This window comes from Coffea arabica, chromosome 6c (assembly GCF_036785885.1).
Source record: "Coffea arabica cultivar ET-39 chromosome 6c, Coffea Arabica ET-39 HiFi, whole genome shotgun sequence".
Lineage (NCBI taxonomy): Eukaryota > Viridiplantae > Streptophyta > Magnoliopsida > Gentianales > Rubiaceae > Coffea > Coffea arabica.
This window is the reverse complement of record NC_092320.1, coordinates 22226301-22241299: the sequence shown is the minus strand read 5'-3', so window position 1 is coordinate 22241299 and position 14999 is coordinate 22226301. Positions and strand designations below refer to the sequence as shown.

The 14999-nt window shown below is 36.9% G+C and overlaps 1 protein-coding gene across 1 annotated transcript; it reads right to left on the bottom strand.

Moving 5' to 3' along the window:
- Window positions 1-6884: 6884 nt before the first annotated feature.
- On the bottom strand, window positions 6885-10822 carry LOC113691864 (uncharacterized). The gene is made up of 3 exons (XM_027210188.2): window positions 10211-10822; window positions 8534-8763; window positions 6885-7269 (listed from the first exon to the last, which is right to left on the bottom strand). The coding sequence occupies exons 1-3, from the start codon at window positions 10563-10565 to the stop codon at window positions 6991-6993; spliced, it is 864 nt and encodes a 287-aa protein (XP_027065989.2). The 5' UTR covers window positions 10566-10822; the 3' UTR covers window positions 6885-6990.
- Window positions 10823-14999: the final 4177 nt, after the last annotated feature.

Here is a 14999-nt window from a genome sequence, read left to right as displayed (position 1 = left end):
TTGGCATGAACCACCATCGCATTGACTGATCGTCAGGACGCCTTTGCTGCCTTGCTGTTTTCATCGCACAATAGCAATTGATTATCTGCACCAAACTCAAGTCACATCACTTCGTCCTCCGTGAAACAATCCACACAACACCACCCAATTTCAATCCCTCGATTTACTCACATCACATGCCATGGGTTTTTCAGGAAGCAAGGACCCCATTGCATCCTGACTTGCTGTCTGCCCCTTAATTGACACCAGTACTTCCCTGTCATTACAACAGCGTACATTAATCTTTTCCCTATGTGTATTACGGTTTCATAATCTACAAACTTGATATCATCATTTTCAATGACTCGAGTTAAAACGGCCAGAGTAGATTCGCTCTTCCTCACTAATACAACCAGCAATCACGGTTTCAATGACCCAATCGATCCTTAGGGTCATTGAGTTAGCCTAAGGCGGTTATGTACTCACCATAAGGGTCATTGAGTTATCATTGTGCTTCCATTCTCAAACTTCTGGAATACTCACCTTTTATTCTATATGCAACCATGTTACCTACCCTTGCTTTTTATATAAGGTGGCATGATTGACAGCACACAAATTGTAAGGTTTATGCTCACTTGTAAACCAATTTTAACTGCTTCGAAGATTTTCGTTCCTATGCCCTCTCCCCTATGGGGATAATCATACTACATATTTAGTCAACCTTATAATTGCAAATACTTTTCTGTCCCCTTTCCCATTGCAATTTCAAATAAAGGATAAAACAAAATAGAACTGTTGATTTAACAAATCCATGATCCAGTACATACCCTTGCGACAGCTGAGTGTCAAACAAGAACTTCAGTATTTTTGCTCGTCCCTCACTCAATTTTTCCCCGATAGATGCCAGCCTCGTTTCCTGCTACCACAAAAATATGTCATCTTTCATTGTCTATAATTTTCCATACTTTAGTAATTCTGGAACGTTGGAATACTCACCTTTGCCAATAAAGCAACGATCTTCGTTTGACACTTGTTCATCACACTGCTATCCATCTGTACATAAAACTATAATTTATACTTTACTTTTCTAATGTTAGAAATACCTTGGCACAAACCGATGCATACCTTTATTCTTTTACCTTGCCTTCTGTTTTGTTTGTCTTCTCCCACAGGCTTCTCCGTATTGTCCATCCTTAGTCTCTTTCTACTCCTCCATTTTGTAATTTTCGATGCACTCTTTTCACCATTACAGTACTATTCGTAGTGACTCTATCATTTTCACTTCTGCTTTTGGACCTAACATCTGGTGTTGTAGGACTAAATTTATGTAACTCACTCCCTCTTTTAACATTACCGCGCCAATCGTCCTTCTGCCCACCCTCCACACCAACTGCCCGGTTTGTTTTGCACACCCTTCCACTTTCATACGTGCTCCTCAGCCTTTTAAAACGACATTCAATCATTGCATCCATTCTACCAATACTATCCTTCACATCTTTATTACCACATTCAATTTCAATCAGTCTTCTATCAATGTCTTCTCTACAGTTTATGTTATTGTAAAACTGCACATTGCTTTGTCACTACAAGCCTTCAATTTTGTACTACTAGTAACGTCACAAAATGCAGATTGCAATTTCAACAACAATTCACACGAAAGGATTTTACATTACCTGTTCCCCCTCAAATATGTGATTCCTTCTCAATATTCGCACGCTTTCATTAATCTCGTACCTTTCCCAAAATCTTAGCATCGGCCCTCTCGGCTGGAACTTGAGAAACTCGTCCTCACCCTCGATATAGAATCGTTCCAGATAGTAAATCTGCACGGACAAAAATGCCTACCATCATTTACGGGTCTTTTCTATCAAAGTTTAATTTCATTATTCCAACAATTCCTATCTCTAATACAAAATGGTGCGTCTTTTTTATACCATCAAGAAAAGTGCACATCCCTCTATTCCGTTGCCGTCTCTATCACGGATGCTCTTCACCAAATTGTCAAGTATGAATTTCGACCAATTCAAATTTTTCATATTCTCCTCTGTAGCCACTACAGCCACCAGAGCCCGGCTCACTGTGTCATCCAAACTTGGTGCTAACAACCTACCAACAACAAACAGTACGAACTTCACTTTGAATTCTAAGCCTTTGTTATGCAAATTACATATACTGTGTTTCAATTCCTCCACTACAATTTCACCGCTATTTATTCTGATATTCAATTCTCTTTCCAACTCTGTATCCATCTCTTGCCTTCGCTTTTCGCTTTCAATATCTTTCCCACGGCTGCTCAAGCCAAGTACACATTCCACATCCTCGGCTGTCACCTGTAGACAGTACCCATGAACGTTCAGTGTCCTCCGATCTACATCAAAGTTATCCACCTGCCACTTCAACATCTCTTCGTCAACCTCTACTCCCTTCACATTCAAAGTTGACCCGAATCCAAACTCTCTAACAGCCTGCTGCTGCTCATCCGAGATCCAATCCACCATATTCTTCACGGAATGAGTTGAGTGGCTTACCATTGTTTCCGCCGTCCGACGAATGGCCTTCCTTTCACTGCTGCAACTTTTATAATTCGAAGGTGTTCCACTCTCATGCATCAGCGATACTACCATTGTTTCCGCCGTCCGACGAATGGCCTTCCTTTCACTGCTGCAACTTTTAAAATTCGAAGGTGTTCCACTCTCATGCATCGGCGATACTACATTTTCGCTTTCTCCTTCACTGTCCCACTGCATATCCGAAGCATCTATTTCCGCCGCCAGCTCCATAACAAATCCCTATCTTCTGCTATTCCTCCTGCTCCGGTTTTGGCGCTTCTTCCTTTCTAATACGCCTACACTCTTTAGCTTATCCAGTAAGCTTCGCGCCTTTTTTCCCTGCCGTACTTTCGCGTACAAACCCTCACTTTCCCGGTTGCTTAATTTCGGCCCCTCCACATTTCACATGCGCGGCTGGAGTCCCCTTCAACGCCCAATAGATCTTCCGGTTGCACATCACAAAAGCCCTTTCCACGTGCCCGCCCAACACACTTCCCCTAGCGTTTGTGGCCCAAAATGCTTGAATGTCTTTTCCCTTAACTTTCCACACCTCTGTTTTGACATGTAAACATACCGCAGCAACATCCGTGGTTATAACTTTTTCATTTGACCCAATCTACATGCATACCAGCACACGGCTCGTCACCAGTTGTATTAACAATCAAGTCAGTGAATGCACTCGTTGCAGCATTTCCAACCAATATTGTTAAATTTGGACCAAGTAGCAACTCGACTAAGCTCTGAATTAGGGATTAACTAATTGGATCAATCGGATCGTTCTAAAATATCCACTAATATCAGCTAGGGATGGCAACGGGGCGGGGTTGGGGCGGGGGACCTCTCCCCCGCCCCCCGCCCCGTTGCCTATTAGTTCCCCCCGTCCCCCGCCCCGTCCCCCGCCTCCCGCTCCCCCCGCCCCGCCCCGCCCCCGCCCCGCCTTGCCCCGCTTCCCCCGCGGGTGCCCCCGCGGGGTTAATAAAATTTTATATTGAGAATAACGTAGATTCCCAAATCTTCATGATCATTACCCCAAACACATGAATAAATTGAGAATTTTGGGTCAAGGAGCTTTTCCAATCGGAAATGGTAGTTCTGCTCATAGGATTTTGCATCCCAGAGTTCGTGTTGAAGCTAACAACATTTTGTCCAAGAATCAAATTTGTGACTTTGATCAAATATTTTCATGATAGTATCCAGTGCGAATTCCTAGTTTTGAAGCTGCTTTAAGAGCTCATAGCAAACTCCAAAGTTCCTGGAAATATGAGGCTGGCCCTCGAGTGAGAAGCCAATCAGAGGCGAATCAATTGATGAATATGCTTTGCAAGTATGTGGTTTTGGTCCTGCTTTAACTCACTAATTTTGAAAGGATGATGCAATTTAAGATTACTGGACTGTAGTAAAAGAACCTAGAACCCACCTAGAACATTTACAATGCGGTAATGATCGTACAATCCTGTAACAAAAGATCATAGTGTATTAGGCACAAGTAGCTATGTATCATATACCAAGCAGATTGATAAGGTTGTGGGTAATCAATTCTTTTCTGCTCAACTACTGCTTTGCTTGGCTTATATATAATTATATATATATATATATATATATATATATATATATATATATATATATATATTTTTTTTTTTTTTTTTTTTTGTTTTGCGGGTGGCGGGGCGGGGGATGGGGCGGGGGTATACTCCCCCGCCCCCCGCCCCGTTTCTAAGCGGGGGGAAAAAATTCCCCCCCGCCCCCGCCCCACCCCCCGCCCCAACCCCCGCCCCGAGAGCCCCCCGCGGGCACCCGCCCCCATTGCCATCCCTAATATCAGCATGATGTCATAATTATTTTATATTTTTATAAGTTTTTAAAAAATGTTGAAATTAAATTCTTTGTTATATTTTGACAAGCTATACAAAGTGTTTCAAAAATATTAGGCACGTAATCAAATATAACCTAAAAATTATATATCAAATTCTAAATTCATGTTTAAAATATATGCATACTTCAAAACTCTTGAAAACTAAATTAAAACAAGTTATATCGAATTCGAGATCATTCTGTTGCAAATATGACTTTCTAATGTAAGTTGGAATCACTAATGATAAATTGATAAGATGATAGGGATGAAAACTTTTTGATTTAAAAATCATTTAGAAATGTGAATAATTTTAGTGTTTACACTAAGTGAGTGATATTTTTGTATTCATTTAAATAAATAAAAATTTTACAACTTAGGTAACTTAAATTATGTTTAGGAAAAATAAGAAAGAAAAGTTTGAGAACTGGATAAAGCAGTCGGACAAGGTTATGGGTTTGGCTAATTTGTTAAGGTTTTGACTTGTTTTTGACTAAAGCGATTTTATGCTACTAACCAAAGCAAGAAGAAGATCGATTCACGGTTGGACAGTTCTGATTGACCAGTCTGGTCTAGTTCTAACAACACTACTTCCAACTGGAGCCTTAGGCATGGTTTGTTTTGAGGGAATGGGGGAAAAAGAAAGGAAAAGAAATGGAGGGGGTAAGGTTTCTTATATTTGGATTGGTTTTCAAGGAGGGAAAGGAAAGGATTGAAAGGGAAAGGGATTAAGTTTACTTATTTGTCAGCTTGCTTTCTATCCAACAAATGTAGTGCGCATTAAGTACCAGTAGAATTACCGAATTACAAAATTCAAATTATCAAACTTTTTTCAAATTGGCCATGTAACTCGATACGCAACAGATATGCTCATACACTTTAACATTAGGTTTTTATAGAATTTTTTTTTTATTAATATGGAATATTCTTAATTACCACGGCTAGCCCCATCATGCCTAGTCCTATGGTTGCATTTGTACCATAAAAGAATGAAAATCAAATTTGTTTCCTTTCCAGTGATTAGGTTTATATTCTTCTAAAACTGTTCGTTTGGACTTTTTATCCGAAGTGGGCAGTTGCAAAACTTTTTCTCCAATTACACAAGGCATATTTGCTAAGATGGGTTGGGTGTTGCGAGGGAAAGGCACATTTGCCAATTACACAAGGCACATTTGCAAAATTCCTAATTCTTTTTTCTTCCTACTTTTTTTTTTCAAACGAAAACCATTATACTTCATTTAAATCCAAATTACAACTGAGTTTCATCATTACATTGATCATCCTTGCATCTAGCTATAATGGCTAAATCATAAGCTCTAGCTATGTCGCTCCTATCTACATTAACAATAATAACCTGAGTGAAAACATGAGACGGTACTAAAATATGACCAAGTACTGGTCTTAACTTCCAGGGGAGAATTCCTGTCTTCCTGAGGTTCTGCAGATACTTCAAAAGGCCAGTACACTCTGTTTTAAAGAGTGGCATAATCTCCTGGCACAATTCATTGGCTTCCAAGCATGCTGTTGCCACCTTCTGCATAGACGATTCCACGTAGACTCTGTCAGCAAGTGTGCAACAATCTATTCCTCCAGGTTGCTGTAATATATATCCTGCTCACCCCTTCCTGGTTGCTTTATCAAAGGAGATTCCACATAGACTCTATCCTGTCACACCTTCTTGACAAATTCATACTCTATATAGTTTCCTCTGCCTTGGCACATCTCAGACATATAAGTGTAACCGAGCATCCTCTAATAAATCATGCCCCGTTCGTTGGACAAGCATTTTGAAGTAGTCTCAATATAAAATAGTTGTAGCCCGGCAGCAACTTTTCAGGTGCCACATTACTTTCGAGACCCGCTGTTGGTGTTCACGAGATTGATCCAGTGAGGAAGCCTGAGCTTCCTCTCAAGTTCCGAAAACTCCAGGCAAAGTGATACCCAGTTTTAACTGAATGGCTTCCATGCTTTTTGAAATCCCAGCTGTAGCAGCCACCTTAAGAGGAAATAGGACTCTGGACTGATAAAATCTTGTTTGCTACTACATTGGAAGGCATGTCTAGGAAACATTAGCTACATTTTGGTTCGAAGATTTGGAAATTTTTTATATCAAATGCATACTAGTCGACTGCATCTTCTGGTCTGCTTGGGGCAAAGATGGCAGTTTATAATGCGGACGCCTATGCCAGCCTGATTTCAACTGCTAAGCCCAACTACAATTTGTCAGAGGTGCTAATGCAAGACTTGAGAGCCATCTGTATCTAATTTCTTGTGTAAAACTTGAGTGTCAAACAAATGTTCTTTCAGCTTGTGAATCCCCGTGTTCACTATTGTTAGGAGAAAAAAATCAGATACAGAAAAAGAACCCAACAGCCCATGTTGAACACAGAGAAACTGGTTAACTACTTACTGATGAAACAAGAACCAAAGACAAAGGAGAAAGAATGATCCTCCAATGAAAGGATATTCACAGTTTCCCTGCACTCAGAATCTTTTAAAAGCAAAACTGGAAAACTAAAACCAGTAGAACTTTTTTATTTTTTTTTAACACTTGCTTCAACAACATAGAGTTCTGTGCTACAGATAATTGATTTCAAGTGTATAGACAGACATTCACAGAGAGGAGAAAATTGGAATACCGGGTAAGGTTGCTCCAGCATCTACAATAAAAATATTGCCTGATATATACTCAGAAGAGTCAAGGATTAAATATCGAATAAGTGATGTCAATGCTGGATCTATGGTGCCAAATGTTCCTAAAGGGACAGTTTTAAGAGTAACAGTCTTCAACCAGTCTTTTTCCATGAGTCCCTCAGTAATCTCAGATTTGAAAATTCCAGGTGCGATTGAGTTCACTCTTATTTTGTGCTTCCCCAGCTCCATTGCCATAACCTATTTATGATTTGAACAAGCGGCAAAAGAAAAGGATAAATAAAACACAAAAAATCTTTGGTTCATAAAGGGAGTGAAAGTCAGAAATCTGAAGTAGTAATCCAGCAAAAATAAATGACAAAACTCAGATAATATGATAAAGGGCTTGAACATATCAACACCAAACGCATCATAAATCACTAACTCCAGGAATGAGAAAAGAATTCAACTAGAATTTGAGGATCTAAAACAGAATATGTAACAGCCCTTTCCAAGTATATTCAACTATTACGCAGCAAGATTGACAGTTACCACATTTCTGCCTGTCTAACTTAATACCAACAATGGCACTAGCGGCCATCTACTAAAACCTTGTACAAAAGGTCAAGTTGGAAATCTTATTGCCTGGCTTAGAACTTAAGATAATAATATTAGTTTCTTCTAGTTTCATTGAAAAAAATATACCTCTTACTAAAATTTTTGGCTATTTAGATCCATGCTGAGTGCTATAAACCAGTTTAATTTTACTATCAAACTACCGGACGTAACAAAACTCTGAACAACTTAATGCTGTATGATATCAGGAGCATATAGGACTTTCTTCAAAGCACTTATTCAGCAAGAGGGCACATATTCAGTATGATGTACAGCTACAATGCTGTTGCATGTATCTTCAGCTTATCTCAATTTCAGATGTTTCAATGAATACCATTAGGATGTACAAGATCTTTATTTTCAGAAACAAGGTTCCATACACACAGCCAGACAAGTGCAACACTTAAAGGATCAGGATGCAGGTAAATCAAGTAACTTTAGTACACAGATCTTTTTTATTGGAATTTAACATGAGATATCTTTTTTACTACCCTTACATTTAACACTTATTTGAACTCCAGACAACAAGAAACTTAAGTTTCGTTGGTTAACAGAAGCACTTCGGCATATGACTCAGAACTTGATCTTATTGCATATGGATATTTAAGAGCACAGTCTATCATGTTTACTAATTTAATTACAGGCCTCACGCCAGATACAACCCAAGATAATAGCCACCTGAGCTTCATTTGTATATGAAGCTGACACGGTCCCATTAATATTTTTTTATTATATCCCTCATATGCACACAAATAGAAAGCATGCTGTGCAGATCTGATAGAATCTGTGAGATTCGTGATGGCAATCCAAGAGCAATCAACTACTTATATCTAAATTCAAGCTCATGGCAAGTCAAATACTGGTATTTTATCCATCAGAGATTAAACTTAGGAACGGTCAAGGGTGAGACCTTTGTCATTGTGTTAATGGCAGCCTTTGCTGACGCATATGCTAGAGCTCCAGGCAACTGTCCACGATCAAGACCGGTAATGGAGGATATATTGATGACACATCCCCCTTGTTTAGCATCACGCATGTGAATGCAGACATACTTTGACACCAACCATGTTCCAGTCAAATCAGTCTTAATGATATTATTCCATTCTTCCTCAGATAAATCCAATGGAGTATGCACACGGCCTGCAATCCACATAATGGGAATAAGAAGTACGCAGGTTGTGGATCTCAGCATGTTCAGCCATGATTTTCAGGGCTAATTATTGTACAAAGAATGTAAATTCAATGCGAAAACAATAATGCATGTATGAAACTGGAGAAGTGATGCTTCAAGAATTTGCAGAAGCCTAAATTCATAGCTTGTCATTCAGAGTCCTAAACAAGCTCCTCACCTGGAATGTTTTCTAGACATCCGGAACTCACAAGCATAAAATACATTCTTATATTAGAACTCCAACTGATATAATGAAGTGCTCAATAACCCTATGAAGCTAGATGGATCAAAACTAGCAAAGCATAACTTGACTAGCTTAATTCTTAGCAGGGAATTGCAGAAAAGAAATCCAGGATCCCTATGTTATCTATTCCAGTCGAATGAAAATGAAAATGAAAACTACAACTTGGATTCTCCTTTAAATCACTGGTACTCTATCCAATGCAGGTACAGCAAGAAATCCAACTTGTAGTCACACGTGTCTCAATGAATTGCAACTGCTAACATAATCAAACTTAAATAGGTTGAACTTTATCTAAGCAGAGATTTTTGTACAGCAGAGATTTTTGTACAACATCAAGAGCGAAATACAAGGTCAAAGCGTACCATTTAAAAAATTATATACGAGCGGCAAAAGAACATGTTACAAAAGTTAGTGGGAGATCAACATCTTAGAAATGAACCTCCAAATTGCCGATCAATTACATGCGAAAGGGTACCTTTCAGAACAAAAGAACGATACCCTTTTATCGGACCATATTTCCACTTGGGCATATATGATAACTTTATCTAACAATTTTGTTTTCAGAAATTCCGTAAAAAAATTTTGGTGTAAGCTAGCGCCCGAGTTGATTGCATCTTCTACTTCAATTTAGGCCTTCAAAAATCCAATACTCAATGTGAATTTGTTCCAATTTAACTTCAATTGAGGTCCAAAAGTATCCACCAAAATCAATCTAATCTCCCCTACTGAAAAAGGCCACAACTTTTCCTTCTAATTCTCAATAGCTGAAACTTGCACAAATTTTTTTTTTTTTTTTAAATCTTTAACCATCATGCAAAATCAAAATCTCAGTTCAAACTTTGGGAATTAAAACTTTGAGAATTAACAGCTGCCAAGCCCAGCTAACCAATAAATTCAACTTTTTCTTGAATACCCCGGTACCAAAATTCTCCTTTCTAGATTCCAATTAAGTTTCACACATGATTTAAAAAGTGAACAAAAGTTCCATTAACAAATATGATCGAAGCGCTAACACCAAAATTTAAGCGTTTTTTAAGCAACTAATCCAAATTCAAATGAGCAAGAAAAAAGAAAAAGAGATAACATTGGAAAGTCAAATCTACATGAAAAAAGAAAAGAAAATTCAAATTGTCGGGAAAAATAAGGAAAAAAAAAGAAATACGAAATATCACCTCTAACACCGGCATTATTCACAAGAGCATCGATGCGTCCAAACGCGTCCCAAGCTTTCTGAACATCGGCTTCAATGGCCGGTCCATGGGCACTAACGTCAAGCTTGATCGGCACGGCCCTGAGTTCACTCGTTTTAGACTCGTCCGAATTAAAACTCATTCGGTTGATCTCATCACAGAGGGTTTCAAGCCGGTCGATTCTACGAGCGGCGGCAATGATTTTGCAACCGGCTTTAGCCAAGTCGAGACAGAATTCTTTCCCAAGCCCGGACGACGCGCCGGTTACCATCACCACTTTGCCCCTCAGCTCCTGCCATGGCTTCAGCCGGCTCGCGACTTGGCTCGTCATTTCCATATGGCCGAAAGAGGAGCCGGAGTGGGGGGATTAAATAGTCTTAAGTAGAGAATTCAGTGGGTTCGCACCAAGTTCTTGATAGCCACTGAACATTCCCAAAAAGGTAAGAATTCAGCGGGCTCGTCCCAAAAAGGTAAGACGCCGCCATTTGATCTTGAAGGTGGAACCTAAGGGTGGTTAGGTGTTGGCACCTGGATTTTGCTCCGCAGATTTTGCGCATGTGATGTGATGATAATCAACTTCGTTTCTTCTTCAGTGGAGAAAATGAGTTTGGCCTCTGATGGGGAGAAAGAAGAAGAGGTTGATTACGCACCACACGGCACGAAATTGGGCTGGGCGAACCGGGTAAGAAGAAAGAATTTATAAGTGGAATGTGAAATCAATCGGACTGTACAAATGTACTCGATGATTATGTGGAATGGTTCAGATTCAGGAATCGAAATCCATACTGTACTGCTAGGGTCATTCATGAAGACTGTACGGAAATGGAAGGAAAAATAAATAAAATAGAAGGTTCCATCGGGTACTATACTTAAATGGGATAATTTCAGAAACTTCCCCTGAAATTTCCGACAATTTCATTGAGCTCCTTTAAAGTTTGAAAAATTACACTTACCTCCTTTGATTTGATAGCTTTAGTAACAAAATCTTAAAATAATATTGACTAGATCAATTTTTAAAATGAATACCCAAAAATACCCTTATGTAATGAGTTTTAATTCATTTTTCTATACAATTATAAGATTATCTAGTATAATTATAAGGAAAAGATGCCAAATTTTTCATGTCCATATTTACTTTTTGATAAATAATAATAATAATAATTTTGTCATTATGATATGATACTTTTGATAGTATTTTATTATGAATTTAGATTTATAAGATAGAAAAGAAAATGTTGAAATAATTCATTTAAAGTTTATGAATATTTTGACTAGTGGGATTATCATAATTTAGTAGTGATTTTGGGCCATTTCTTTTTTGATTTATTGTTAATTTTAATACCAAAAAATAGAAAACAAAGATTAGCGAAAACATTGGATTACATATAAAATTAACTCGTAAAAAAAAATACTAGTTCGACATTTGGTTACAAACTTACAATAGAAACTAGAGGCAATAATAGTAATTCTACAATTTTATTGGCAAAAAATTAAAAGAAAAAGGAATAAGATTGAAAAAATAATTTTGAAACTCATTTTAATTATAAGCATATTATATATGGAAATTTCATTAAAATATTTGAGGGTAAAATTATCGTTTTAAATGATAAGGAAGGTATGTGTAATTTTTCAAATCTCAGGGGAACTCAGTGAAATTTTCAAAAATCTCAGGGGAGGTTTCTGAAATTATCCCTACTTAAATTTATTAGAAAACTATAAGTAAACAAAGAATTTTTTTTCTAACACCCTTGTTTGAAAAATCATTTTTTCCAAAAAATTTTTATGTTTTTCATAAACACATTTTTGAATCATCTTTTAGCTCACATACATCAAATTGTGACAGTATATTTTTGTACAAAAATTTCAGAAAATAGCAATTCAAACAGCAACACATAGATAATAGATTAAACATAGTTAACTATCTCGCCCGAATAGACCAAAGAGATTTGTTGAAGAGAGATTAGGGGGAAAATAAAGTAAAAAGGAACACAACGCTCGCACGCACATAGCAACACAATTTAAACAGGTTTGTACACAAGGCAAATATTTAGGTAGAGCTTATGTGCTGGCTCACTTACAGATTATGCGATTACTTAAGAAGGGATCCATGGCCTCACAAGTTCCATTTTACTCCATTTTGGGGTGAATTGATAATTATAAATTTTGTTACCCAATTTTTAAAATCAGTTATATTAAGCCTAAATTTTTGTTGGTACTATTTATCAGTCAATTACATCCAAGGGCAAACTTGTAGAAAATGGAACTTGTGAGGTCTCAAGCTCTGTTTTGAAACTCGGACCGGACCGGCCGGTCGAACCGGTCGAATCGGGAACCGGCCAGGTAATCGGTCCGAGTCTTATTAAAAAACCGAAAATTTAAAATCCGGTCAAAGCCGGTCAAAAACCGGGTTTGACCGGAAAAAAAACCGGTTTTTTCGGTTCAACAGTAATTTTTTTTAAAAAAAATTCAAACTTTATAATATTATGTTTTGACCCCCTAAATTATTAAAACTTATCGATATACCTCAAATATTTGATACTTTATAAATATTGTCCTAAAATTTGATGTTATTTTTCAATTAAACTCATAATTTTAATTCTAAACTTGTTAATATTTATTAAATAATATAAATTGCTACTTAATTGTTCTAATTTCTTTATATTTTCTTGTTAAATATATTTGAAACATCAAATATATATGAATATACCTTTATTAATATCAATATATTATTAGATATTATAAATATAATATTTTAATTTTTAAATAATTTTTATTTATGACGTCATCCGGTTCGACCCCTATTGACCCCCGGTCGAACCCATTGACCCCTGACCTTGGCCGAGTCGCTATCCGGTCCGGTTCTGAAAACATAGGTCTCAAGGGCCTTATAGAACCATGTCATTGTAGTGATTTACGGTGGTGTATTAAAAAAATGATACCAAGTGACGTATGATGCTGTAGAAAATAATATGTTTATAAAACATTTGCATGGTGTACGGTGAAACCATTTGCTTTAACGTAAAACATCCGGTAAAGAAGGTCTAATGTCTATTGAATTATATATGAGTAAAGCCTCTGATCGAATAAAGTGTGTGTGTGTGTGTAAAAAAGGGGCCTAAAAAGGAAAAACTAAACCCATCAAAAATTTGAAGGAAAAAAAGAAGGGGAGAATTCGATCGATAAATACTAAAATGGCTTCCCCGACTGCAGTTCGAAGAAATGGAGGGGGCGTTCTTCAGCTGGCGTTTATTTTCAACAGCCTGAATCAGACTTTTGTTGTTTTATAAACCTAATCCCAGAATTAACCTCAAAAGCCGGCAACTCTTGAGGCAATCCCAGGCGTTTATTTTCAGCTGGCGTTTATCCACACAAAATTTGATGTGATTTTGGGTGTAGGCTTTCAAGACAATAAGGTCAATAGATTATCTTGGAATTTTTTGGAAGGAAAAATTTCTTTAAGGCCCAATGACAGTTGAGAAGAGGGAAAGCCCGCTCAAACAATAATAACTATCTTTGGTATGATCCAGTTATAGCTTTTGAGGCTATTTCAGATCATCTGAGGGTTGGCCAAATATTTTATGTTGTCCAACCTTGAGTGGGTATATGCATGAAATAAGTATATTAAAATCATGTGGTTCATTAGAGGTGCAATCGAATCGAATTTTTGACTTAATTGAGTCGAGCCTCTAGTTTTATGAATCTCGAACTTGACAAACTCGAAATATAAAGCTTGAGATTTGAGTCGAGTTCGAGTTTAAAAAAATAAAAATAAAAATTGTTTTTATTTTTAAAAATTAAATAAAATAATAATTTTTCTTAACAAATAATAAAATATTAGGAATATATATGTGTAATTTTACTATTAAAATAAAATATATATATATATATATAATCGAGCTAACTCACGAGCTAACGAGTTGAAATCTTTGAACAAAAGTTCGACTTAATTAGTTCGAATTCGATGTTGACCAACCTTGACTCAAGCTGCTCGTGAGTGGTTCGATTTGTTTTGCAACCCTATGGTCCATGTTACACCATGTATAAAAGGTTTTCTAGTGAATAAAATTTACCCATTCATAATTTGGGGGGAAAAATCACTTTATATCTAAAAAGTAAGTAAAGAACAAATCAAACAAAAGTAACAATTATGGATATAATCTAGCTATAGCACTTGAAGCTACTTAAGCTCTACTAAGAGGTCAGCGAAAGGATGGTTGGGTGATACGGGGAAGGGAGTGTAAGCGAGAGATTTGGACTCGAAATCACTTACACTTAAAAAAATGAAAAGCTTATCTAAGAGTTGGTCAAGAATTTATGGTACATGAAGGTATGTTGTAGAATTTTAGTTTTTCTCAACTTTAGTTTTGAATAATTTTCTTAGCAAATGTAGTTGGATCGGATCATTCCAAGGTTTCTAAGCTTAGTCCCAGAAAAAAAAAAGGGAAAAAAAAATTTTTTGGCACTAAAAGAGGACAAAATTCAAAACAAGTAAGTAGTATCCAAAGTATGGTTTCAAGTAAATATTATTTACTCATCAAGAGAAATCATGTCTTCGCAAACAATAATAACCAAGTAATAAGAAAAGACCATTAGATGACAACAAAAGGGTTATTAGGCATATAGAGAGCCATGAGCTACAAATTTTTATTGTTTATTATTCAACTTGCTGTGAACACTAATTTGATCACTTTGCAATTCTTGAACTTTAGGATCAAAGTATTTTTAAGAATCACATTATGATATACACAAAAAAAAATTGGCTTCACATCCT

Coding starts and splice junctions, on each gene's coding strand:
- LOC113691864 (XM_027210188.2), bottom strand. CDS start 10,565: ATGGAAATGACGAGCCAAGTCGCGAGCCGGCTGAAGCCATGGCAGGAG. Junction 8,764..10,210: donor GAATAATGCCGGTGTTAGAG/GTGATATTTCGT, acceptor TGTGGATTGCAG/GCCGTGTGCATACTCCATTG. Junction 7,270..8,533: donor CCATTAACACAATGACAAAG/GTCTCACCCTTG, acceptor AATCATAAATAG/GTTATGGCAATGGAGCTGGG.